The sequence below is a fragment of the Botrytis cinerea genome, chromosome 11 (genome assembly GCF_000143535.2).
Source record: "Botrytis cinerea B05.10 chromosome 11, complete sequence".
Classification (NCBI taxonomy): domain Eukaryota; kingdom Fungi; phylum Ascomycota; class Leotiomycetes; order Helotiales; family Sclerotiniaceae; genus Botrytis; species Botrytis cinerea.
Window position 1 is genome coordinate 646,745 of NC_037320.1, and position 27,387 is coordinate 674,131.

The window sequence follows — 27,387 nt, forward strand, 5'->3', positions numbered from 1 at the left end:
ATACCGAGTGAGGCATCCACTGGTTCTTCTTTGTATTAGAGTTGGATGTCGAATATGATAATCAAGTGGTTTATCATATAGAAGGAATGAAGCTGTCTCGAGGAGTGTGTCTTTGAATCTTGACTAAAAAAATAGCTTGTCAGATTTGCCGGGCTACTGTTGAGCCCAAGCTTGTGAATGATAAGACACAGCTTCCTTTTGCTCAATAACCTCTGCTTCTTAGAAAGCTTTAGCTGATTGAACTCGAAGAGAAAGTAGGAGAGGTGAGCGGCTACAGACAGAAGTATGTCAGATAGAGATTAAAATCGACTCGTACACTCGCATCCAGGTGAGTATGCTATGATTGGCGCGAGGATGCATAAAATGATTCGAATAATTGAGTATGTATGATACCGTACTCGAATGGACACCCACCCAAGCAGGAAACTTACCGGGTGGGTAGTAAGCTCTTCAAAGTTGAGAGGCGTGATGGACGAAATAAGTCAGTAAAGCGCGAAACAAAGCTTCCTAAACAAGCCTCATTTATTGATAGGTATTGGGTACTTAGATACCCAAACCACCGTTTGATTATCGAATTCTCATTGGAAGATCGAAAAGGGATATGGGTACTTGTGCCGTGCAATGCAGATTTTGTTGTTATTTTGGTTTCGCGCTAGTGGGGCGGGGGATGTTGAGACTTCCCCTCCATCTTCCAATGATTCTTTTCACTTCAACTTTCAATTTCTATAAAAATCGATTTTGTCTTCAGATTCTTTTGATTGAACTTGTGTAGTAACTTCTTCACACTTTCTTCTACCGTTGGAATAATTACTTCTCTACATTGTTCCAGCTTCTATACTACATCCTATCAGTCGCCATGGCGACAACGAATTCCATTATGGAATCGTTGGTCAGCCATATCGTTCTCCCTCCCCGGCTCCCAGGGAAGGATGATAGAAACGAAGGATTGGAAAGTGCTATTGTTGACCATTTCATCGTGGCCTCCAGGGCGATGAGAAGCATCACGAGGGACAAAATGTCTGAGAATTGGGATTGGATCCGTCGATCACTGGAAACGGCGAAATTGTTGAATGCTAGAGGAAGACTGTCAAGAGATACGCTCTTGTCTGAATTTCAATCTCTCCAGAAAAATGTCTGTTTGATTCTCAATATTGCGGAGCAGAACGCAGGTCTACTCATTTATCGGTATGTCTCAAGCTCTCACAATAACAATCTTCGTCAAAACTCTACTTACTAAATCGATCTGAAAGTTGTGAGGAGCGCATAGTCTTCGAGTCTTTCGAGACATCGGCATCCGCACAGGATGTTATGGCTGCCGAGAATGCCTTAGAATGGAGTTTCCCTGGGTATACAGTCGATATCCCTTTGTCAACATTCAGCGAACCAACCTTTTTGAAAGAGCTGGCAATTTTCTTAGAGCAATCCAGCACTGAATCAATCAAACGATTTGCTGCAAGAACATCTAAGGCTGGTTCTCTCGTCATCGAGGAACGCGACACGGCTTCGTGCGCCCTTATATCTCAAATGCTCATGACGCTATTGGAAGGGAATGGGCGTAGAATATATCCTAAAATTCTGAAGAAGCGCATTCGAGACGATGTACTATGGTTCAATGCTGCGAAGCCATGGAGACGAAATCCCCTTTACCTCGTATTGCGAGTTGCCATACAAAGACAACTATACTCAATGTCAGATTCTGGCCGGACACAGTACAAATTCATGAGGTGTCTAGCTATGGCACAGCTTCTTGAATTTCATATGTACAATATTAGCCTCGAATCGCTATCATACTTGAAAGTCAAACTATGTCGACGCCTTGCCAAGCTTGAAAATGATGATGTCAGATCATCAAGTTCTCTGGGAGCTGTGTACGAACACACCTTCAAGGCTTTGCGACCCAGTTTCCAAAAAGCAATTCAGCGGGCCTCAGAACGAATTGAATCAGAGTGGCTAGCATTCAAGCGGTCTAATCAACGACCAATCATGACACTTCCAAAACGCGCTGCGGATCGTGATTTGTACTTAACACTCCCCAAGAGTGGCGGTTATCTACAGCGCATCATGAACGAGGCTCTTCGTCCACCTCAACAGTCTTACAACTCCGTAAAGAAAGTTGATGTATCTGCAGCTGCTACCAGGAAGATTGGGAATTTTGGAGATCGATATATTACTCTTTGCGACATGGAAATTGGCATTGAGTTGAAACATTATTTTCCATCTGCCACCAATCTCGAAAATCAATCACAATGCAGGGAGATCTCACGAGAAATACATAGATACCTCAAGAAATCCGAAGACGCTTATTCTATTAATTCCGAAGAACGTTCCATAATGTTGTTGAGCATTATGGAGCTTTGGATGTCTATGGATATCTTTGTATGTGTTCTCTTTCCATTGCTTAAGAATTTTCATCCTTTCTTCAAGCCCGAGATGATGGATGTTTTGCAACTATCTCTGTATAAAGACATGTGTAGACTACAAAAAGTTCAGATGTATATACAAGATCGCTGCAGAGCTGCGATCGGTAACGGACATAGAACCATATTCGAGGATCCAACACAAGGATGCTTTGCCGACCGCTACTTTAACGAGTCTGATGAAGCTTCAAAGCTGCAAGAGCTTCTTGAAGCTATAGAGCTTGACGCTGAGCAATCGCGCCAGGAAAAAGTAGCAGATTGGTTGAATCTGAGTCAAAAGTATGACAATCTTATCAAAATGATCAACGAGAGCACCTGCATATACACAATCGATGGTCACAGCCCAAATTGTCCAAAATGCTTGATGGAGGAGCGGGCCAAGTTCTTTAAGATCCAGGTGAGAAGAATCCCGACTGCGATATGTTTCGTCTTTGGATTTAGTAATCCATAGGAGGCTGATTATTAATCAAACCATAGGTATACGAGCACCCTTTACCTTCAGACCCCATTCAAAAAAGGGCAGTAATCTTCGAGCTGTCTTGCCCATTGGCATTTTCGAATTATCGAGATACAACCTGGAAAGTCTTGATCGCGTTGGCTTTTCCATCAAATCAAGCTGTTTTCCCGGAACCTAGGGTAAGCTCTATCCACAAAGTCTCCAATCAAATGCGTCATATCGTGGGTGAACAACACTAATTGTGCTCCAGGTTCTTTTGAAAAATTATCCAGGACTTTCGAGATACATGAAGAACACAGAGAGTGGGATCTCATTAGGATCGACTAGAAAAATATTTCACAATACTCAGTTAGTTAGCTCTTCAGCAGCACACAAAAACTCGGACCGTAATCACTAACCGATAAATCTTAGTTATCGCACCGTTATATTCCCTGTTGGCATTGATGATGTGTGTCCCTCCAATACCCTGAGATTATCCTACTACGATTTTCGTTCTCAGCGATGGCCAAGCCGAGATTTTCAAAATCAAAAACCGTCATTTTCGCATCATTTCAAATTCATTTTGCCCCAAACGTCGCCGTTCTCGATGCTTATGCAAAATCTTTCTGTTAGTACGGATGGTATTTCGTCATACGAAGTCATTGCCAGTCAATCAAAATGTCCTAGAGGCCTCAATGTTCACGAGTTTATGGCCTACCAAGCACTGATCTCGGGCAAGACACGCCGCCTTACACAATTGTTGATAGAGCTTGGTTCTCAGAATTTAAACTTCAGTACCGAATCAATGGCTGTCTTGGTTTCGCGTTTGATACTCGAAGTTGGGCCTAACAACGATGGTGACTCTTTGCGTGTCATTCATAAATCATTTCGAGATAACAATTTCTGTTCTAGGATGTTGGAGCAATTGGACCGGAGACTGAAAAATATCAGGACAAACTATCGCGAAAATTATTCCATGCAGACGATATTGACCATATTATTACGCATCAAGCAGCTGGCGGCACCCATCATCGTCAAACTAGCCTCCGAGGTACTCGAAACCGCTCGGTCAATTACTTCATCTTGGGTGAAGATTCTTAGAGAAGAAATCAGGCAAGCAGGTGATTCTGATGCTGCTTCCAGATGCCAATCATACTGTTTGTGGGCTGCTCTTCTCTGCCGACGAACACTTTTCGATTACGACAACAAAATATTACAACCTGCTGCACTTCGTTGCTTTATTGAATGCTCAATTACGCTACAAGACAACCTTTCCAATGACCCTGCGCTGGCCCCACCAGGGCTCAAGAATGCTATCATTCAAGACCTGAAAGCTGTTTATCGCATGAGACATGTTTTACGTGAATCTCTAATTGCTAGTCCTGAATCCTTACTACAAGCAGTAGGTATTGTATGGCCATTACCAGAAGGAAGCCAGCCGCGTGTATCATCATCTTTGGCTTTCGATTGTCCTGAAAAGTGGTGGGTCTATGCGAAAGTTAGTGGCTCGTCTATCATGAAAGAACAGACATTGAGTTTCCATCTATTCTATGGCTACCTCTTGATAGACGGCCAACCGCTTGGGATGCTCCCTTCCGAGTATAGAGCTTCCGCTATTCTTCGAGACCTCTTTGGTGATATCAACCTTCTCACCTTTCCTTCTTCATTGCCCGGCTCTCAGTTCCAATTAACAAATGATCAATTCGGCCATACAGTCCATCTTGGTTCCCGTGACGGAAAAGTGGTTGTGCGAGCCTGTTCGGGAAAAACCATTCTGGAACTCGTACCCAGCAGTGTATTTTACACCGATAACAATTTTGATTTACCAATACCCCTAGTGCTTGATTGTATTCAGTAAGTTACTTGACGTTACAAGCGAGAATTTACTAAAACTAACACAAATAAGTTGGCTCGACTTAACTACAGGGATTATCGAAATTCGGCAGAAGCCGCATGTTTGGAAGTTCAAAGATGCCAACTGGCGCCTGAATGTTCGAACTCGCAAAGCTTGGCGTCGTTCTTCCTGTTTAGTTGATCCATTTAGCACAACATTCAAACGTGTTCACAGGATCCTTGAATATTTTGAGCAGCCGGGCCACTTGACCGTTTACCAGCCGGCGAGAAACAATCTCACCGTTGAGCTCAAACGTCTTTCCTTATCTTTTACGGTTAATCACAAAAAGTATCTTGCATCGTCACAGCTACATGCAGAAATAGACGCGGATCAGGATTGTGGAACTTGGTATGGACTACGAAGTAAGATTGTACTGCGCGATACTATCAATCCACGAGTGCGTAGTATTCTCGTACCAATGCCTGGTAATGATCCCAACAGTATAAAATCTCGATGCCATGGAATACATGTTCAAGTACACATCGAAAACATTGGAGAATATGGTCGTTTCTTTGTCAATGATACCTTGGGGCGCATCGATTGTTCAGCCGAGCCTTGGCAGCTTTACACCAAAGCTTTACTGCATAGCATGACATCTTTCCTTCTACCAGATATCCTGACCAAGCGTACAGGGACAGAGGAGGCTGTTGCGTGTTTAACATCCGGTCTTTACCAGCCTTGGATACCTCTCAACCTAACATCGCGCTTGTGTCTTTTGAAAATTGCGAGGCTTAGCCCAGACAGGGGGTACTACCCGGAAGATGGGAAATCTATGCAGAAAGTAGGATGGAATGATAAGTGGACAACCACCATTCAATACGACGGCTACGAGTCGATAGTTCAAGAAATAATTGACAAAAGTGACGATTTAGAAAGATTTTCCCATGAAAAATCACAAGAAATTTTAGAGCCGAAGAGAATTCGACAACAACACCTTGTTAATCGAAGTTATACCCGCTTGAGACTTTTCAAGCGCCACGATGGATTTCTTGAGAATCAAATAATCGCTCAAGATCTTGTGTATGATTCAAGAGACAAGTACTGTGCTAGTCAAAGGCGCAAGAATGTCTTAGAATGTGTTGATCAAATCATACAATGGCCTCAAAAAACACATGCCTTAGCAGATTTGGCCGGGATGCTGCAGAGATACCCTAATATAAATGGCTTCCACGCAGAACCCGAGAAAGTTCTCTTGTCGGATCGTTTAGATGTTGATTTTGGTGCATCATTCGGCCCATTATATCAGTTCTGTCGAAAAGCTTCTGTCAACGACAAGTTTCGACTCCAATTCCAATTTTCTTTGATGTCATTTCGAGACGATATCGAAATGGATTTGGTTAGGGTATTGCTGGCGTGCTCTGTATTGAAAGACTTGAAAAAGTTGAATCCACCAGACTATCTCAATTATGCTCACTTCCGTCCAAATCAAACTCCGCATCTTGCATACATCATACAATTGCTAAAGCCGTGCCGTATAGCCTACCCGCAAGACTTCCGTGATACTTTTGAAGGATTCAAATTGCACGCAAAACAGCGCAAGAATCTAGAACGTCAAAAATATCAGTACGAAACCCAGACAGATACTGATTGCGAGCTATTTGCGAAGTTTTTACTTGCTCAATGGCCGTGCCCAGAACCTTCCATTGTCAATTTTTCGACTCCTGTACATATAGATATCGCCAAAGCTATGAGAATTATCCGCCCGGATTGGGAAAGAATCTTCCAGAATATAGAGCTCTCCAAGTATCTCGAGCAAGTTCAAAAATTACTTTTTCGAGCTTACAGTGGAACCAATTTTCAGCTGCCTAATATGGAGATTCAAAAACAATTAGTGTATGCATCAAGAGTCCGTGGCAGTGAATTTCCTATGACGCCGAAAGATTTAATGCGAATGCCATGCAAGGTCATGATAGCATCGACGATAGTAGCTCCGTCTAATATACCGGCCGAGACATCGAGTCACAATGGTCACATAATCTCTCAAGAAGCGTCTCTTCTCGAGCGCATCGTTTTAAGTAAGTCAAAATGGAAATTGAAGTTTCTCTTAGTCAATATCCATGATAAACACATGGACTGGTACTGATTTTAGTCACCTTAGAACTCATGAGCAATGAATCCTCGTTGGTACGCCAAAAATATGGACAGGGACTGCTGCAAAGCCTGTCATCATTCAAATTATTTGAGCAAATTCAGAAAAGCAGTGGAAAGAATGTCGACCGTCTAAAGCTTTCCAGTGATATAGAAAAGACTAGAAGCGCGATAAGAGAAATCTTCAAGGAGATTTGTCGATCATTTGACAGCCCGAGTGCTGCATGGTTACGACCAGGAGGCTTGTACCCATGCGTTTCAACCATTACACTGCTTGAAAATCTACGTTCTATCTCAAGCAAAGAAGTTAAGTTTGGGAGTGGCATGAGAGAGACTTTGATCAATTATGCTTTACATATTACAGAACTTCAAAGATTCCTGAGAATTGAAGAAGCATTTTTAAAAGGTGATCAACAACGCTTGATTGAAGAACAGAATAATCCAGGCCATTCAAATTGGCAGCCAATCGAAGAGCCTGATTGGCTTTTAATCGAGGTGGAAGCGAATGTTCTTATTCGTCCTGATCAAGTTGACGTAGCCAGAGCTACGATTTCTCCAAAATCTAACTCAAATTCTGTTTTACAGATGAACATGGGACAAGGAAAGACGTCGATTATTGTACCTATGGTGGCGTGTAAGCTAGCCAATGCCGAGCGCCTCGTGCGAATCATTGTGCCGAAACCATTATTGATGCCAACGGCGCAATTGTTACAAGCACGTCTCGGATCTCTTTTAGGTAGAAGCGTCCTCCACGTACCATTTTCAAGAAAGACTCCTACAGATACAGTGAAGAGGTATTTCAATTTGCACAAGGTGGCCCTTGAAAACTCAGGCATCGCTATTGCTTTGCCGGAACATATCCTTTCATTCCGATTATCTGGGCTTCAACGTCTTTCTGATGGTCATATAAATGAGGGAAAATCGATGGTAAAGGTACAGCAATGGTTAAATAATCGTTGCCGAGATGTGATGGATGAAAGCGATCAGATTCTTTCATTACGCACACAGCTGATATATCCGAGTGGTGCTCAGAACTCGGTTGACAATTATCCTCACCGTTGGGAGACGGCCCAAGCTTTGCTGGCTCTTGTAGAAGGGCATCTATACAATCTCGAGAAAGATTATCCTCATAGTATCGAAGTTGTTCGAAGAGATTGTGGGGGCTACCCTATGCCATTTTTCCTCCGAAAGGATGTCGAGGAGGAGCTGCTAAATCGACTTGTTGCTGATATATGTACTGGGCGAACTTCAATTCTGGATATGTCCCGTTGCTCAAAATTGGATCGTATAGCCATTAGGGATTTTATAACAAAGCCCAAGGTTAGCACAGGTGTATCCAAGGTTGTGAAAGGTATATTTTCGGATAAACCCGCAATGAAACGCAATCTCTTAAACGTTCGCGGTCTCTTAGTACACCGAATATTGTTGTTAGCTCTGAAAAAGAGGTGGCACGTACAGTATGGTCTTCACCCCGATAGAGACCCTATTGCCGTTCCGTTCCATGGCAAAGGTGTACCCTCAGATCAAGCTGAATGGGGTCATCCAGACGTCGCAATACTTCTTACTTGTTTAGCATTTTACTACGATGGATTAAATAACAAGCAATTGCACCAAGCCCTCGAGCATGTTCTCAAATCAGACGATCCGGCCTCGATATATGATCAGTGGTCTATGAGCTGTTCTGTGCTGCCTGATACGTTGCGGGATTGGAACAGCATTAATCTTGAAGATGAACAACAAATGCTTGAGCTATGGACCCATTTCAATCAATCTCCAGTAATCATCGACTACTACTGTAACAATTTCGTATTTCCGGCACATGCCAAATCCTTCAGTCTCAAACTACAAGCTAGCGGCTGGGAGATTCCTCTATCGTCAGCGGACAATCTAAATTCCATTACGACAGGATTTAGTGGCACAAATGATAATAGAAACTTACTACCGCTCAATCTTAAGCAGCAGGACTTAGAGGGACTTGCCCACACCAACTCTGAGGTACTTACCTACTTGCTTCAGCACAGAAACCGGCGATATGTAGTTGCGGCTGACGAACGAGGCCGCCATCTCTCTGAGATTGACTTATTGCGTAAGATCTCAAAATTGGGCATCCGAGTGCTTATAGATGCTGGAGCCCAGATCCTTGAGTTGAGTAATGAGTTGCTTGCAAGATCATGGCTTGAGATCGACACACAAGCACAAGCTGCTGTTTACTTTGACGAAGCAGGAAAGCCGATGGTGGTCTATAGAAAGTACAGACCGGTGCCGTTGTCAGCTTCACCATATTCCGATGACTTAAGAGAGGTTGTTGTTTATCTTGATGAAGCCCATTGTCGTGGAATTGACTTAAAAATGCCTGCTAATGCCTGTGGAGCGCTAACCTTAAGTGAGTTTATAGTTTTAGCAGGTAATGGCGATGATGCTAATTTTTAACAGGTCTCGGACAAAGCAAAGATCATACTGTACAGGCAGCAATGAGACTGAGACAACTCGCAACTACTCAATCTGTTATATTCTTCGCACCACCTGAGGTCAATCAGAGTATATTGGACTGTGTTAAAAAGATCCATGGTAATTACCTGGACTCGTACGACGTCATTTGTTGGCTTCTGGAGCAGACATGCGTAGGCATAGAGCTCATGCAGCCACTTTATTATTCTCAAGGCATTGATTATTGCCGTAGAGTTCAAGCTGCTGCTGATAATGTAGATTTTCTCACTAACGCGGACCAGCGAGAGCAGTATCTAGACACCCTCAGGCAAAAGGAGCAGCTTTCTTTACATCAACTTTACGGAATTAAAACCAAAACTAAGACTGTAATTGGTGCTAGCGAATTGAAGTCCCAGACAGCTAGTTTTGTCAAAGAGCTCAACGCAATGCGGAGAAGCTTTCGAGATACTGGCGATGCTGTTCATCATACTGCTCTACAAGAAGTCGAACAAGAGAGAGAAGTTGCCTACGAAGTCGAAACTGTGCGTGAGGCTCAGAAACCTATCCATTATGCCGCTTGGTCATTCCCTGGTCTGGAAAAGGACATTGTAACCTTTGTCAGAACTGGCCGAATTCCAGCAGGTTCCGCAGTAAGTTCAATTGAATCACCAATTCTTTTCCTGCTATCTCCACCTGTTCCCAAATCTTAGCATTCCACTTTTGTATTCCATTCCATGTACCCATTTTGATGTAGCATTGACATGTTGTTTTCTCATTCTCTTCTTAAAACGTTCTTGATAAACATGGCTGACTCACCGGCCCCATAGTGTTGCGAACATGCTTTTACAGCTCTGAGAAAAACCGAAATTGGTAGGAAATTTGGAATCAATGCTGAAGCTCTCAACTCTCAACTATTTGTGTCTAAAGAATTCATGCGCTCTGTTAAAGTGATTCAACCGCATGATAATTTTCTGGTAAGTTGACTCTATTTTTGTAACAGTTTGGTTGGACAATATTTTCTTGGACATAATTTGTTTTGAGCATCAGATGCACCTAAGGGTGTCAATGGATATGGAAAACTTTTTACAATTCGAAAATTGATTGCTTTCAAGAACTGTTTTATCTTTACGCATTTGCTAATATTTTTTGTTTAGCGACAAGTAAGTTGGGTTCTGTGGAGTCCTGTGAGCGAAACCGCGCTGGTTGTGATACCTGAAGAAACGGAGCTCCTCATTCCAATTCTTTGTAACTGTCTAGCTCCTGCGTGTTTCCTCTTGACGTATGCAGCTCCTACGACCCGAAAAATGCTTGTTAACTTCAATGATCTCCGATATTATTCTATACCCGCACTTTCAAAGGACTGGGTTGCGCCAACATGGTTATCAGTACAGTTGGGTATTTTTTCGGGAGCTCTTTACTTTGAATACTCTCAATATGACTATCTTCGTGGATTCTTGGGATCTGGAAAAGCGAAGACTATGGAAGAGATACAAGAAGACTGCTTGGAAGAAGATTGCCATGTCGTCGATGGGAATGTTAATGAAAATGGCAATGGAAAAGATCATATCTCCGTCGGTTTCACGTCCAAACCTCTAACATTTCTGCAAGAATGGTTGAGTATTAGGCGCAAAGGGCAAGACTTTTCCCATACCCCCATGGGATACATTTGTCAAGGCAAAGTACTTACTGAAACTCATCCATTCTTCAGTAAGAACGAATTGAGCACCACTGCAAAGCTCACTCAGTCTAACCGCAGAGGAATACTCGGTTCAAAGGGAGTTTCAGCGAGGACTACGTATGATGATGACCTTAATGATGACTGGGCAGATATGAATGCCGATGAGAATGGAGTAATAGTGGGCGATGACAGTGATTCTGAGGACTATGATCAGTATGAGAATGAGGAGACTAGTAGTGGAAGTGTGTTCACTGATTTAGAGGATGAATTTTAAGACGTCGAGAACTTTGTGGTTCACTTTTCATCGAAATATCGAGCGTTAGTGGGTCTAGAATATTGTATTTACTTACAAATATTGCTTTAGTGTCTTAGAAACATAAATATTACTTTGATAATGTGGATAGAAGTGACTTGAATGTACTCGAAGCATTCCAAATGATGCAAAGCTTCTTCACAATGTTGCTCACTCAAATGGAAAGCTAGTGAAATTCTTCCGAGCATGTAAGATTACTTCGCATGGGAAAACCAAAACCGTAATTGATGGCAGATTCTTTTCCCCATTCTATCCCTCTATCATCCACTCCACCATTCACCTCCTCACATCATAACACAGCTCTTCTGATCCTTCGCCAAAAATTCCCCAAAACTCGTAAACATCCAATTTCTTTCCTCCCATCCAAACACCCCCATATTCTCCCAATCAATCTGCTCTGCAAGACTTTCTTTCTCCCTTCCAACTCCCCCGATCTTTGCATCATCATGACCTACATGATACCTTTCCTTCGCCGCTACCCACGTAAGCCAAATACTCCAAACCCTGCATTTTTGACCCTCATATTGCATTTCTGATGAGAATACTGGAGATGAAAGAGATGAAGTCGGCGTAACTATTTCACCCTGTCGCATCCCACTTATTTTATCCTTCCGCTCAAGTTGAATTGATCTTACATCGAATATCGTCTTGAGTTGTTGGATTTTTGTTTCGCCACCATCTTCATTCCCATTCCCATTAGCATTAGCACTATCATCAGATTCCGAATCCAACGGTACGTAAATCAAAAGTTGCTGCACGGGATACCCAGCGGGATCGTAAACTCCTTTCTCAGACGTCCGAGTAATTTTTGGCGCGATGGGGAAGTGAGGGAGGTGGGGCTCTAGGATCTTGGTGAGGGTTGCTAGCGTGTGAGAATCTGTGTTTGTGAGTATCGTTATCATGATTCAATTCGAGTATCTATTCTCTTATCACAAAATTACTCTCTCTCGAATCAATGAAGAAAATTACATAAATTCAGAAAGAGCGTGAAATGTAAGGAGAGAATTACTTACGGATAACGATGATTCCACTCTCCACGGGATCATGTGTAAGGCCTACGGAATCAGGTTCTGATAATTCGGAAAGGGTGTTGGAATCGCTGAGAGTGGTAGAGAGAGTTTTGATGACTTGGGTAAAGTGTTCGAAGGTGTTTTTGGCGGAGAGATCTATTTCAAGGAGGTAGGTTGGCATGCTGGGTGGCGGGGCTGTGGAGTAGGGAGTAGTGAGAGCTGGATATAATAGAGGAGGAGAGGTTTATCGCTTTCTTGCTTGTCTTTTAGAATGAATAGTTTGGCTTCTGGAGTGGTATTTGGGGGTTTTTTTTTGGTTTTGTGAGAGAGATTCTTTTATATCAATACCGTGGTGATTTTTGGGAGTGCTGCGGGTAGGTGGATGAAATGAGGCTGGTGCTTATGTAGTGGGGGATTGGGATGAAGGATTATGTACAGTCAGCAGGTACGCAACTGTTAGGATTTATGAAGGACAGATATACTATTGGCATTAACGGACTTTTGAATGCAAAACATAAGTGAATCAAGATGTTCTTGAAGGGAGTGGGTTTGTTTCTTGGTGGGGCATGGTGTTTACGGGTGCAGCATCGCTAATCAAGCGCTAAAGCGCCAAAACTCCGAAAGGGGTATTGTTTTTACAACTAAGAAATCTTTATATCTTGCATGTTTAAACATAGTTGTAATTTTTTACGCCCCCCCCCCCCCCCCTCCAAAAAAGAATTATAGGCAGTGAATTATATCCCATCTAGTAGGCTCAATTAACCCTTTCACCCGCTGTCCATGAACACCAACCGTTGATTCGCCTTCCCTAACCTTGCGGTATATCCTATGTTTAGTCTGTTGCAAACCCACGTCCATACTCCATTCAGAATGAATCTTATTTTCAATTCAGATGTTGAGCGCCACCATCTACCCAGCATAATGTGTACCCCTCTCGCCCCAAGCTTTATCCACCCCCCTATCCATACTAGCCTTGTGTATCTCATAGTCCTCTTCAACTCTACCTTTATCTCCAAGATTAGCCCTTCTTCCCCTAACGCTCTCGAAATCTTCTCGCACATCCCATTCAGTGGTACGCCTAATGATCATCTTGTCACTGCCAATCGTACTCCTTTCCGCGGCATCATCTGGTGTAGAGCGTCTAATATGCGCAAAGGTCATTGCTCCGTCAGGTCTCAGCGTGCCAAGTTCCTCGCCTTCATGACTCAGCTTCCCAATCGCATTTGTATTGTTGAAACGAATGTTAAAGATAGGTGATGACCTCTTGAGATTAGAATTCGGAGATGTGGTAGTTGGAGTAGAGACTTCGTCATCTTCATCGTAGTCTTGGAACGTTGAAATAGTGCGAAGCTCTTGTGGTGGTCTAGAAGAATTCTTCCTGGAGGCTTTCCAACCAGATATAGAAGAGATGAAATTGCTCGATTTTGAATTGAAGGGAGATTGCTTGTTACTGTAGGATGAATCCATTGGATTTACAGATGCGGCAAGACCACCGGACGACATTGATTCCATAAATGGCTTGAGAAATGATAAGCACGCGAAGAAGATGGCAGAGTTTAGTTGAACAGAGGTCCACAGGTAATTGCGATATGAAACGAGTGTTTGATTTGAAAGTGTAGGAGATCCCGAAGAAGAAATCACAACGAGTCGCACTATTGATAAGGGTAAAATGCTGCCAAATCATTAGATTATCTATTTATTTTGAGGATACCAAATCTTCACTTACAACATTCTAGTCCCAAATGCTATGAAAACAAGGACCTTACGTCTTAATTGCATCTGAAGCCCCCAAACGAGAAATATCGGCAACAATATGATGCCACAATCAGTTGCTATGTCGAGGACCCCAGTAGCTTTCCAGAATGCGCCCTTTTGTTGTTAGCTATTTGCTCCAAGGTAGACCCAGCAGCTCAGCTTACGATATTGAAACATTTGCCGGTAGAAAGAACGGCCCAAGGGTTCGGCATATTGCACTGGAACAAGATAGAAAACTCGGCGCTTAAAGCCCATAAAATCACACATATCTCGGTAAGTCGGTTGAATATTGCGTAATTGGAGTCTGGCGTTAAAGCTCGTAGATAGAACAACGTACTTAGTTTCGCAAAGCAGAGAGTCGGAATATAAACCAATTGAGATGCGTAAGCATACTGCCTCAAAGTCAGACTACGTGGATCTTCGGGTAAAGAATGGAGTTTCCGATATTCTACAATGTTGGGTATGCTGATTAAGAGAACAAACCTTTTGGTAGTTTTCCAGCTCCATCCTGTTGAGAGTATCTTGATCCCGACCAAGTCCATTGCTAACCATCATTGAAAGAAAAACACTATGGCAGATCCCAAATAACTAGGTCATTAGTGCTGTTCCCCAAATATGACGTGCTATTGTGTACTAACCATCGCAACTATGATCAAAGTATCGTCTGTACTCCATCGCCTGACAACCAGAAATTTGCTCCCAAGTCTTGCTCCAACACTTAGTATCATTGTACTTAACCCTATCCACGATACAAGATTGACCGCAGGGCCTTCATTATGGCTTGATATAATTATTTGTCGTGATAATATGGATTTCGATGTCATTGTAAGAATAATCCAGAGATGGTAAAGAATATGAATGAATGACAATGAAATGAAATGAAATATACATCTCTCCAATGTCAACACTTGCATATATCTGTCAATTGAAAAAGAACTTTCAAGTTACTGATTCATGGAGTTGAAAAAAGCACTTTGCTGGGACGATGCAAGGGAATGCAGCTTCATGGTACACAAGCATGGCCCTTAGAAAAAGCAATTCTGTAATCCCGAGTTTTTGGAACTTACTCCTGCTCATTTCCAACTGTCGAAACTAGGATTCTGCCAATAGCAGTGACATTCATGATGAATCTGTTGATAAAAATGATAACGAACAACACTTCAATCACTGGATCAAATTTTTCCCTTCAATTCAATTCCGAAATTTGGTAACAGCTGTTCGGAACTCCGTAGAGCCCAAGTTTTGAAAGCTCCTGAGGCGTCGCAACTGCAATAAGATCTCCATGGATACTTCCTCGCTCCTTGATCCCAGAAATCAACACCACATTTCATTCAAGCTGTGCCATGATATGGCGATCATGCACGACAGAGTTGGGATTCCAAACAAACTTCTCTTTCATGTCAATCTATTACCTTGGATGAAACGACTCAGGGTCCTCAACAGCGCCATACGCACTGATCAGGTTACACAGGAGTGTTAGCTTGGTATTAATGGGATTTAAATTGTGATGTTGAGTAACAGTAAGTCTGGATGCTGGACCTAATTTATCGTACGACTCTGCTACACAAAATCTGCCATGTGATAATCAACTAAAGATTTGGAGCACAGTCCTGTACTTGGAATATCGAATATCGAAGTGTGTTTTCCCAGTTTGTGATCGGACAAGCCGGCAAGGAGACAAGATAATTTCCAGACAGCCAGGAATTTTGTGTTGAGATTTGAGAGACGATTTACTAATCAGTTCGTTAATTCGAGTGATAACAGTGGAGGGTCAGATTTAGCATTGTGCCAAGCTCAAGAACATTCCAGTATCAGATTTAGAAGTTCGCCTGAATGGCTTTATGCTCGTTGTTGTAATAAGGTGAAATAGTAAATGTCGGACAGTTCGAATGGGGGTATTATGGCGGCGATGAGGCGTCTATCAAATTAATTCTCCGCATGAACGATGTAACTAGCATTTACCGAACGCACGTGAAACGCTAACTTTGATAGGAAAGGCTTCCCCGCTCAGCCCGTTACTATTATAACTACCTAGTATAGTAGAAAGCCGAGAAAGCTAACATTGCTCCAGATTCTCCAATTTGTTGCCTTCAAGATGGAGCGGAGTATGATCAAAATGCATGTCTGTATATCCCTTGCACCAGTAAACCAATCATAATATGCAGGCCCTCTGATGCATCGGGTATTGACCAGAATGGTTGCAATGAGACAGTTTATCCTATGAGTTGTGCATTGGTGTCAAGGATTTCTTTTCTTCTATCTGCCACTCGGTGATCCATGCAAGTGTTCAAATCTGCAGACTGCAGTGCATCTTGAAGATGGGCAAATAACTCTCAATCCCCGTTATGATTTTCTTTTGCTTTATTTTTCTTTATTTCCATTACTATTGTTTGCTGTCCAAGAGCGAGCTCGGCGATTGGGTTTTTCATGATAGAATTATTTGATCTTAACCATGGAAGGCAAACATGTAGAATTGGGTGTAATGGCTAGGTCGACATCTTCTGATGATACACCTCGTGCCCGTTCGAAAGGCAACACCAGTAGAGATGATCGGGAAATGGCGTATTTTGGAAAACGTCAACAGTTAAAGGTATGCTCTAAAGACAAATACCGTGATCAAAAACTGATATGATTTAGCGTAATTTTGGCTTCCTGTCGATCGCAGGATTTGTCTGTAGTCTGCTTTCAACATGGGAAGGAATGTTCGCCGTCTTCCTGTACGGGTTTCAAAATGGAGGACCGGCAGGCTTAGTTGTAAGTTTCCTTATTAGTCTCACTTCGACTCAAGCTTTGGTAGCATATACTAATATTATATGTCCAGTACGGCTATATCTTTTGCTTCTTTGGTACATTGTGTACCGTCGCAAGTTTGGCAGAGATGTCTTCCATGTGCGTATAGACTTCCCATCGCGAGTTAACAAATCTGACAGACGGGCTCAGGATGCCATTGAGTGGCGGTCAATATCACTGGGTTTCGATTCTTGCACCCAAATCACACGCAAAATTCCTCTCATACATGACAGGCTGGCTTACAGTCATTGGCTGGCAAGCAGGTCAAGCAAGTGTTGCTTTCCTCTGCGCAACATTAATCCAGGCTTTAGTGATATTGAACCATCCAACTTACGTTCCTGAAAGATGGCAAGCAACTTTAATATTCTACGCTGTCCTAGCTTTTATTCTGTTCATCAATACGTTTCTGGCCCGTTGGTTGCCAAAGATCGAAGGATTTGTTCTTTGCATCCATATTCTTGGATTTTTCGGTATTCTTATTCCTCTAGTTTACCTTGCTCCCCATGGAAAGCCAAGTGATGTTTTTGCTACATTTATCAACGGCGGGGGTTGGTCTTCGAATGGAACGTCTTTCTTCATTGGTTTGATTACTTCCGTTTTCTCGTTCCTTGGTAAGATCACCTTCATTTATCTCTACCATTTTTGCTGTCAGAACAGAGCTAATATTGTATTAGGAGCCGATTCTGCTTGTCATATGAGCGAGGAAGTTCATAATGCCTCTACAGTCATACCCTGGGCAATGATCAGTAGTATTGTCTTGAATGGCGTTCTGGGTTTCGCATTGCTTATAGCTCTCCTCTTCTGTCTTGGGAATATCGATGATGCTCTGAGCTCTGCTACTGGCTTTCCATTTATCGAGATATTTAGGGGAGCTACTAACAGCAAAGCTGCTGCAACTGGCATGACGTTAATTATCTTGTTTATCCTCCTCGCCGCGGCAGTTGGTATCATGGCGACTGCTTCTCGTTTATTATGGTCTTTTGCAAGAGACAATGGTGTGCCAGGTAGCGCATACATATCTCGCGTAAGTATAAGTATCCAAACCATTTTGTCACTTTTATCTAACTTTTTGATTACAGGTTCATGAACCAACAGCATTGCCCATATACTCTATCCTTGTCAGTGCGGTAATCTCTCTCCTGTTGGCACTTATCAATATTGGAAGTACTGCAGCATTCAACTCGATTGTCTCTGTTAATGTAGCCGCATTTTTTACCAGTTATATGATCCCAAGTGAGTGAATCATCCACTAATGTTTTTTCTTCTACTACATACTTCTAGCCCCGACTCTACTCACCGCTATTATGTTTCATCCCATGTATTCTTTCTGCCTCGAGACTTTATCGTTCGAGACTGGCAGGCTGGATAGAATTTCTCAAGGTTCAAGAGGAGTTCGATATTGAAATGAATCCAGTGATTCGAAACATCTGAAAATCCGAATTGAATTCAACATTTCAAAGCATTTGAATACTCTGATCAAGCTCTGGGGTTCGGAGTCTCCCATTGTAGAACCACAGCCCGAGCTATTGGGAAACTCCTTTTGCTCCTCATGCAATATCAGTTCCTGGTCTTCTTTATGTTCCTCCAAAATCCTTCCCCGATAGGCAATATTAACATTCTGGTCTTACAGTCATCTTGATTCTCAAGAAGCGCCTTCGAAAAGACCCAACCAAAGACAAAATACATTGGGGACCATGGAAACTGGGGCCAATTCTTGGTCCAATTGCCAATATCGCTGGACTCATTTATTCGACGATTACCATGTTTTTCAGCTTCTGGCCTAATACTCAAGTCGTTACTCCGGTCACCATGAATTGGTCTTGTGTTATTTTTATTGCTGCTATTTTTTACAGCGTAGTCTTTTACATGATTTGGGGTAAACACGCTTACAAATGGCCAATTGTTGATCCTATCAGAAGACAGCAGTAGGTCTCCTAATGGCGGATTCTTAGCAATCTAAAAAAACTGTCAGTATATAGTATATCGCATTGTTTTATTTGACAGATTTATCGATCATTTCTTGACTATTAGCATTAGATTTTAGATCTTGTAACTCTCATTAGACAATGGAAAAGTTCGGCCAACTCGCAGACCAGCATTTTGTATCTATCATAATTCACATTTTTCGTCGTTTATGCAATTTTTCATGCAAGCCAGCTCTCACAACAAGCCACATCATTCGAATACTCGAAAGAATTTCATACATCGCAGCGCATCGAATCAAGAACACCAGAATGGTGTAGTATTACAGTTTATAAAGTCAGGTTCCCATTTGAGTCAACATTTATATTATCGCAATCTGCCGATTGGGTTCCAAACCGTCGGGAACAATTCAATCACCTTTTCAAAAGAGCCCTTCATGTGACCAGAGCTTTCTGGGGCCTGAATAACTCGTTTTGCTTGGAAATTCACATAATCCAATCAGCTAATATCATCACATTCTCAGCCACGCGTTCGATAGATAGTTGTCCTGGAACCATTACATCCATACACGGCCCACATTAATTTATTTCCCCTCTTTCAGAAGCATATTTCACAGGGGTCATGATCTCCCTAGCCTGGTCCTAGTTCAACGGCTTATCCGTGTCAACAGGCTTATTGATCCTTCCGCTTAGAATTATGCTTGCCCCAATTTTGCCTATTCTTTTCCACCTTGGTTTCCTCGCTGCTTTGTCGCTCTGCGTGTATCAACTGATTTAAGCATATCTTCCATCGATTTGTCAAACTCGAAAATCAAAAACAGGGGTTCAGAATTTCAAGATTCTTTCCCCGGTGTGAGAGCTAAGCCTAGCCTGTAAGAACCACGGGATCTATCACAGTAGTATTCTATAAGTCGATTTGTGGGTTTCGAACGGGTGGCGTCTGGGTGTGAGTGTATGTGCATATTTCGAGATTGGGTTTTGATATACCTTTATTGGTGATTCATTCCATGCTTAATTTGCATTTCAGGATCTGCGGCTCGTCCCGTAACATTAAAATTACAAATGTATTGATGATGCGTTCGAAGGACGATCGTACATTTCCTAATACTACATCATCGTTGTTAGCATCAAAGGCATGGCTTTTCCTTTTTTCTCTCATATTCACTCCCATAATCCCCGATACAACCACCAAAATGGCATCCCACTCAACTTCCAACCCCTCTACTAGCATTTCTCTTCCTATTCCTATTCCTACCTCGAAATCCAACCTCCACCTTCTTCCCTGTGATCCACTGGTGGACAGTCCAGCTATCCTGGCTCAACAGATTGCTGCTTTCAGTAACCCCCACGAACCATTCTTTTTTGTTTTATTTCCTGAAACCGAAGAGAAGGAAAAGGCGGTTAAAAGGTTGGTTGATAATTGGGTGGGAGATGAGAAGGCGAAGTATGTGAAGGTTGTTGATGGGGATGGTATGTTTTGATTTCACCTCACTTCCTTGTTGTGCTTTTAAGTTGGGGCGTGGATCAAAGTCCGAGGCTTAGAGAGGTTAAGAATATACAGAGCTGAAGAAGTACACTGATAATTTACCAAGGAACTCTCATAAGCGCAGCTAAATGGCTCATAAATAACGAATCATTGAGTGAGGAACAAAAGAAAGAACGAATTACAGTTGATTGGCACGCTGATCAAGATTCGAATGAATGGGCTGAGTATCTAATGAATTGGGTTCATCAACATCAAATCAGTCGAACGAAAGGCAAGCCTTGCGTTAGTAAGTCTTATATTCTCTCTTAAGCCCCCTATAATCCCAATCTCTGATCACTTCCATAATTCATGTCCTACGTTACTAACAACTTATAGTCCTTGACATATTGACCACGCATCCCTCCCACCAGCGTCTCGGTGCTGGTACCCTTTTAATGCAATATGGTACCACTATAGCCGACTCTCTCGATCTACCAGCGTATATAGAGGGGACAATCATTGCAAAACACTTATACGAAGGCCATGGGTTTAAAGCGGTGCCAGATAGATATATTGAGGTTGATGTACCCGAGAAGTGGAGGGGAAGGGAGGAGAGGCCTAAGATCGAGTTCTTCTTTTATGAGAGACTAAGGAGTGGGGAGAATCGTGATAAAAGTATTCGTGGGTAGGTTCAGTGGGTAGTGGTTAATAAGATGCGGATCTAAGAAGTCAATTTATATCAACATGTGGATATTGTGAAGATTATGAATCACGGTTTTGATGATTTCTCTTAGGAAGAGTCGATCTATAGTTTATCGAATTTTAATTAGTTCATACTCAGCTTCTTATTGGTTGTTGAGCTTGTTAGTGCAATGATGAATTTGCTAGTTATTCACAGTACTAGCAGATATTTCAAACAACACATGCCATTCACGTAACTTTCAAGAAAATCATTCACCCGTCTCTTCATATTGTTTCCAATGCTGGCGTTTGCTGTGAACAAACTTTTACTAGCTAGATATTTAAAAGAAGTAACTCGACGAATCCTAGCACTCTCAGCCATGCAACCTTGACAGGATCAACTGGCAAATCACGGGGTTCCAACTCATCCTCTAATGTGATACTTTTTCCTATCAAACCTCCTCCATATCTCTATCAAACTTAAAGCTAGACCGTTGTTTAAGTAAGTCTTGGTAACCTCTCAAGGTATGGGATGTTCAGATGTAAGATATGTCTGCCATTGGAATACCCACCACTTTGTGCACTCTCTGATCCGAAATTACTCGTTAGGGAAATGATACAGTCTGATATTTCCATAAGAATTAGAATAGCAAAAGTTCGGCAACAACGATAATGAAGAGTTTTACACGTGTGAATCTAGAACGTGGATGATTGTGCAGGTATAGTCTAGGAGATGTTGGGTGAGTAATTAGATGTTGGATACTGGTGCGAATGGAAGGTAGCAGAGGAGCCATACTACAGCCCTGCTTTTTTGCTGTAATTCTCTTTAATGGGAATTGCTTGTTACTGTTAGGAATTTATACATAGAGGTCCTCGGGCTAGGAAAATGATTGCTAGTGAGTCACATGTCACGATAGACGTGATTTACTTACCTAGATACCTACCTAGGTACCTGCCCAAAGTAAGTAGAAACCAGCCCCACATCTATGAAGTATACATGTATGATCTGCTATTCACTAGAATCGAGTAATTTAACTCTATTACTGAAAAGTTGTCAAAAGAGCTGGTTTAAATAGGATTGAACGGACAGACTATCCTGAGATATACCATGAGATGATGGCTAAGAGAGAAAAACTTAAGCGGTATGTCTGTAGGTCTGACTGGTTTACTTTTTAAGGCGGAATTCTGCTACAAGTTCTGTTGTTCTAAACATGTATTCTCAAGTACAAAAAAAAATAACTGCTAAGGCCTACCATCTCATGACTATCTAGTTTCGCTATACAATCAATAGCGAAAAGAACTTGTTTAACAACAGTGACAAGAAATCACTCGATAATCTCACATAATATGATTCCAAACCCTCTGGTATGACAGAACTCGTAGCTCTGAAGTATCAACCGACCATAGTATCTCTCTCCTCGCTATTGCAAAATCTTGACGATTTCAAATTGAGAATGAATTGGGCTTTAAAGCTATATCTGAAAGTTTCGAAAAGGGATTTGCTTAAGTGAATGGCTCTTCTTTGGTTATACGCTCGCATATGAGTGTCCACCAAATACCCCTTTCATCCCTTTAGATACCCCTCTTTGTATATCCATTGTTCCTCTTATTATTAAAACAAGTCCACACATTTATTTCTTCGATCTTCTCTCTCTACCAGTTGCTCTATAAATATAACCACTCTCAACATCAAAATTCAAGAAAGCAATATTGCAGAACATCTCATTGCTTGCACTCATGTTGCTCTTTCTGATTAGATTTCTTTAAGACCTGCATCTTACGCTCGAATCGATATCAAGGAGGATTGATAAATTTCCTTCCTTTGTGATATTTCCACAACGGCGAGGCATGTTAACCCAATCTCTTCGCAATCTTCAGAATAAACTCATCTCATGTTTTGAGATTTTGTGGGAGAGTGACAGTGATGGTCGTGGGAATGATAATACGATTTCAGAGATCGGATTATACTACAAAATGACCAGAAATCGGTCATTTCTAGTCATCTGCGGTTGTAAGTGTAGAAAGGGCTATTGGCCATGTGATTAAAATTCCCTTATATTCGACTTGAGGACAAGTGCGGAAGAGATGGCATTACACAGAATTCAAATTCTTCACCAAAACCTTGAAGCTTGAGGCATGGTGTCTGATGGTTAATATGTATATTTATATATATATAGATACCTACCGTAATACTGAATACTAGATCCAAATTTAAATTTAAATATGAGCAACAGTATTCCCTATATATAATTCATCATCAGCTCCATTCTCTCTATATGCCCATCTACTCATTATTCACTTAGTCGAAAAAGTTACCTATGACCCCAAACACCCTCAAAGATGAGCAGTAGATAATCAAGACGCCTCAATGAAGAGAAAGTAGTCGAAGGAGAAGTAGTAACTGTGTAGTCATACAAACACAGAAGGCTCGGAATCGATTGAATCACAATCGTGGAAACTGACACATATTAATCACTTTTTTTTTTAAGATGGGAGATACAAAGCAAGGAAACGTACGGTGATAATAATCTCAAGGGATGAGATCGTGCGAGAAACAACAGCAAGTTCTAAGTTCTCAACGGTAAAAAGGCAAATAATACAACCAGCAGGCAGATCATTTAGAAACAACGTCTGAGAATTACAGTCTAATAACAAATCGCACATGCTGCGCCTGATTTTCTAAGAGGTGTTACTGTCTTTTCGAGTCACAATACGTTGCGCAGAGTACCAAAGGAGTAGAGTTCTTCTATCTCCACATGATCCGATGAGCTCTTAGTGAATTGCACATGAATCATGGGTAATCTTTTAATAAGCTTGAACTAGACATCGAAAAACATGTATATGTGACGATATGGGATGGAGGAGCTGAAACAACTGTCAAAGAATCAACCAGTTTCTCGGATATACATAGCTTAATGGCGAGATTCCTGGACCATCTGACTGTCTGAGGTAGAACTACAACTCTTTAAAATAACATATTTGCAGAATATCCCACATTGCGAAATTGCTTAGAGAGTATTACCTTAGGCAATCCTCTTGAAAGAATCGGAAAGATGACAGAAACTCTAAAGACTAGACTAGACGTAAGTCAACCTACTGCGGTAGAAATTTCGCTTCTATACCTTGCCGTCTATCTATAAATATAAATACAATCTATGTTAACCCTTCGAGTTTAGTCGCCTTCCTTACCAAAAAATGTTGATGTGGAGAAATATAACTTCGCATTCGAGTATTTAACTTTGATGTTTCGTTTTTCAAGAGATCTGGTAAAAGCTTAGAGAGGATCGTGAGTTATCAACTTGGACTCTACTGTATTCACCATGTTTCTCTGCTTTTCTTGTTCCAAGAAGGAGAAGATCCTGTCAAGTCGAGACTACCTAGGTCATTTATTCGAGCTTGAAGAATGGTTACGAGCTTGGTCTTTCCAAGACAACGATTTGAGAAAATGCTAAGCCCAATTTCGTTGCTATATGACCTCATGAAATGCCTCAATAATCTGAAGCTCGTTCAACATCTCCGTGATATAAGGGACTTCACCTCACCTTGGCAGGATGAAATGTCTCTTCAGAGAAAGAAAAAAAAAACAATAGAAGAACAACACACATGAGGATAGAAAACATTATGAAGAATCAATCTCACTACTACCAGCAAATCAACCATAAAATCGATAAAAAAAAAAGTGACGGTGGTATCATCGCAAGTACATATGACAAGGAATCCCTCCCCAAGCACAGCAAGCCCTTCAAGCCCACGAAATCGATCCAAAAACTCAAATAAGTATATTCACAACCACAATTCATCTAACACTCACCCAAGATCACAACACTTCCAAGTACAAGGGAAGATTGAGTACGCTGACTTCTTCACAAGAAATGAATGTGAATCTGACCTTGAATGAGTCTAATCAAGCGATTCTATATTTTCCAAAACACATAGTTCTAGCTTCAATAAGCTTCGAACATTCTTTCCTGCAGACAAATTAAACGTATCAAAACTTCTTGCGAGATCTAGCATAGCAGAAATCCCGCAAAGTCATGAGATCCCCAGATTTATGTGTGTATATATATAATAACCCCATTGGAGACCAAAGACTATGTGAAGCTTCAAGAAGACCAAAAAGTAAATCTCAACGAAATGATCTAGACAAGTAACTAACTACACACAACACCACCACCACCACCACCAATACCATCTCCATCTCGATAGCTCCATCTCCATCCCAAAACACCACCCCGGAAACAACACCCGAAAAATCTCTAATTCCCCGACGATGAAAAATACCAAAAAGTTTGTAGTCAAAAGAGCGCTACTGTGAAAATTAAAAATATTTGCCCAAAATTGAGATATGCAACAAGACTTTCAGGGGGTTTCAAGATGTGATGTTGTTGGTTGGAGTGAAGAGTGAGTGGATTTGTGGATGAAGGCGGTGAGGGGTTGGGGGATTTATTGTTGGAGTGGTTTGGTAGGGGGTGAGAGGGATGAGGAGGAGGAGGAGCAGGATGCGTGGAGTGGAGTGGGGTTTGTGAGAGGAGGAGAAGGAGGAGTAAATGTGGGTTTGGATGGATTTGATTGATGTTGAGGTTTTGGTGGTTGATATTGTTTCTTCAATTTCTAGAGCGCGAAGGCGCTCTAATTTGGGCAATTGAGAGATCTATAACTTCTGATGTCGTCTTTTCACTGCTTGGAAATTGGTAAAGTAGATTATACTGAAGTTCGAGTCAATAAAAGTTTCAGCCCAGGTCACGCCGCGTTTACATCAACCGGAAAGGAGTTGAAAGAGGAGTGAGATCCGGTGGGTTGCGAGTAAACAAGTTCGTATTGTCGTCGCACTTTGTTATCGCTGGAGAATAAATCCAGTGAATGAGTATAAATGACGGGAAATCTCATTGCTACTGGCGATTCTCTGTCTCATCTTGTTTTGTCTTTTGATCAACCAATGTTTGTCTGTAGGCGCGTAAAGTGATGACTTTCGCAAGAGGTACTTCACTTTGAGCTGTAAGCCATATCTTTTGACATGCTTTTGCCTGGGGTCTTTGATTATAGCACTTCTAGTTGAGCGAGGTGTTTTTATACTCCAAACCTGAAAATTAAAGAAGGAAGATATGAGAAAGTGCGTACAGCACCGCGTTATGTTCCATTTTGACTCGTTGATACTTATTCTCTGCATACCTAGATAGTGTGCAACGTATCTGTAGAACAGATCATTCACGTTCTGACCCTGGACACGATATATAAAAGCTCGCAGTTGAGCTGAATATCGGATTCCAGTATCGCTGACTGAAGAAGAGTTTACAGAACCAGGTTTGTGCAAGTGGAAGTGGAAGTGGAAGTGTCTAGATTGGTCTCCTCTTTCTTTGCATTCCTTCATCAACGAGTTCGGAAAATATGAGAGAGCGCATAGTTTTGTAGTTGAAATGGTAGACAACAAAGGTATATTCAACAATCACACATGCCTTGTGACAGTAAAGACTTTATTTCCGACAGACGACAACAACTTGCCAATATATTGATACCTCGAATGCATCTCAGATATCCCCTTCACAAGCATCCACTCTCATCATATGAAGGGTATCTCGAAGGAGAGACATCACACAAGACCTTCTGTCGATCGTCTAAAGTTCCAAAAATCGTAATGAGAAGTCAAGTCTGAAAGACTCATATATATATAGACAGATCCCCGAGGCTCTGAAGCTTAGTTCGACAAAATGCAGGAACTCTTAGTTTCGACAGTGTTGAGAAAGTTGCTATCTCTTTTTAGATATAAAAGTATGTTACCTATCAATCGTCTCTACAACATTACTTTGAAAATCCGAGACTCTTCAGATTACATAGAGTTTGAAAGTACGCCCTTTGCTGCTCGCATCTTCCAGGACAAGTACGAACACTCCATGTCAGGTGAGCAAGAATCTTAGTGCGATTTGCTTCACTAGGGCTGAGGTTAGCAGCATTTAGAGGTTGGACGATCTGCAATAGTCGGCAAGACCTATCAATGCTAAGCGCAATGGCAATCGATGTTTAGTCTTAGAAACGGCAATTACTTCAAATGACGGTGAGTGCTCCAAGGGGTTTGGCGTGAAAAGCTTCATTCCCAAGGTCTCAAGTTCGTGTTGTTGCTATGAGCATAACTTCGACAGGACGCGGAAAGGTCTTGGATGAACCTATTCATTGCTTGGGGCCATGGGAGCGTGTGCTGCTAGCTTATCCAAAAGTAATTGAGGGCTTGAAATGGCCAATTGTTGGTCAATCAACACCACAGCCTCGAACAGTCTACAGTCAAACTGTCGTGTTTCGCATACAACGATTCACGACGTACTTTATTGGGTAAGCAACGAATGCGACCATCTCATTGGCCGTACGCGCGTCCCACCCAAGAAAACTCACCAATCAGAAACATCGTCAGCTGACCCTCCCCCGCATAAGCACACTTCCTTGGTCGGAACGAATAGAAACTCAAATATGACGTCAAGAAAGGGCGCTATTCCCGAACCATTACCTCCGTGCGCTCCTTCTC

At 41.9% G+C, this 27,387-nt stretch overlaps 5 protein-coding genes across 8 annotated transcripts; 3 read left to right on the top strand and 2 right to left on the bottom strand.

The window, feature by feature from the left end:
• The first annotated feature begins 801 nt into the window (after nt 1-801).
• BCIN_11g01980 (hypothetical protein) lies at nt 802-11,369 on the top strand. Its single transcript, XM_024695866.1, has 10 exons — nt 802-1,185; nt 1,251-2,814; nt 2,895-3,053; nt 3,125-3,222; nt 3,286-4,707; nt 4,760-6,762; nt 6,846-9,218; nt 9,269-9,912; nt 10,090-10,236; nt 10,417-11,369. Exons 1-10 carry the CDS (start codon nt 857-859, stop codon nt 11,212-11,214), a joined length of 9,537 nt encoding a protein of 3,178 aa, XP_024551665.1. The 5' UTR covers nt 802-856; the 3' UTR covers nt 11,215-11,369.
• Nucleotides 11,357-12,797, bottom strand: BCIN_11g01990 (hypothetical protein). The gene is made up of 2 exons (XM_001556634.2): nt 12,267-12,797; nt 11,357-12,130 (listed from the first exon to the last, which is right to left on the bottom strand). Exons 1-2 carry the CDS (start codon nt 12,442-12,444, stop codon nt 11,538-11,540), a joined length of 771 nt encoding a protein of 256 aa, XP_001556684.1. The 5' UTR covers nt 12,445-12,797; the 3' UTR covers nt 11,357-11,537.
• A 210-nt stretch (nt 12,798-13,007) lies between these two features.
• Nucleotides 13,008-15,896, bottom strand: BCIN_11g02000 (hypothetical protein). Its single transcript, XM_024695867.1, has 5 exons — nt 14,657-15,896; nt 14,502-14,606; nt 14,183-14,410; nt 13,990-14,132; nt 13,008-13,935 (listed from the first exon to the last, which is right to left on the bottom strand). The coding sequence occupies exons 1-5, from the start codon at nt 14,930-14,932 to the stop codon at nt 13,173-13,175; spliced, it is 1,515 nt and encodes a 504-aa protein (XP_024551666.1). The 5' UTR covers nt 14,933-15,896; the 3' UTR covers nt 13,008-13,172.
• A 216-nt stretch (nt 15,897-16,112) lies between these two features.
• On the top strand, nt 16,113-18,923 carry BCIN_11g02010 (hypothetical protein). Of its 2 annotated transcripts, XM_024695868.1 has the most exons (8): nt 16,113-16,608; nt 16,656-16,772; nt 16,840-16,907; nt 16,959-17,419; nt 17,483-17,832; nt 17,888-18,041; nt 18,439-18,775; nt 18,846-18,923. In XM_024695868.1, the coding sequence occupies exons 1-7, from the start codon at nt 16,471-16,473 to the stop codon at nt 18,735-18,737; spliced, it is 1,587 nt and encodes a 528-aa protein (XP_024551668.1). In that variant the 5' UTR covers nt 16,113-16,470; the 3' UTR covers nt 18,738-18,775; nt 18,846-18,923. The 2 variants fall into 2 exon arrangements, with proteins under 2 accessions (XP_024551668.1, XP_024551667.1); XM_024695869.1 differs by having other exon boundaries at nt 18,439-18,923.
• Nucleotides 18,924-19,908: 985 nt separating this feature from the next.
• Nucleotides 19,909-20,927, top strand: BCIN_11g02020 (hypothetical protein). 3 transcript variants are annotated; one of them, XM_001556638.2, is made up of 3 exons: nt 19,909-20,200; nt 20,323-20,502; nt 20,592-20,927. In XM_001556638.2, exons 1-3 carry the CDS (start codon nt 19,924-19,926, stop codon nt 20,882-20,884), a joined length of 750 nt encoding a protein of 249 aa, XP_001556688.1. In that variant the 5' UTR covers nt 19,909-19,923; the 3' UTR covers nt 20,885-20,927. The 3 variants fall into 3 exon arrangements, with proteins under 3 accessions (XP_001556688.1, XP_024551669.1, XP_024551670.1); XM_024695871.1 differs by having other exon boundaries at nt 19,909-20,502; XM_024695870.1 differs by having other exon boundaries at nt 20,323-20,927.
• Nucleotides 20,928-27,387: the final 6,460 nt, after the last annotated feature.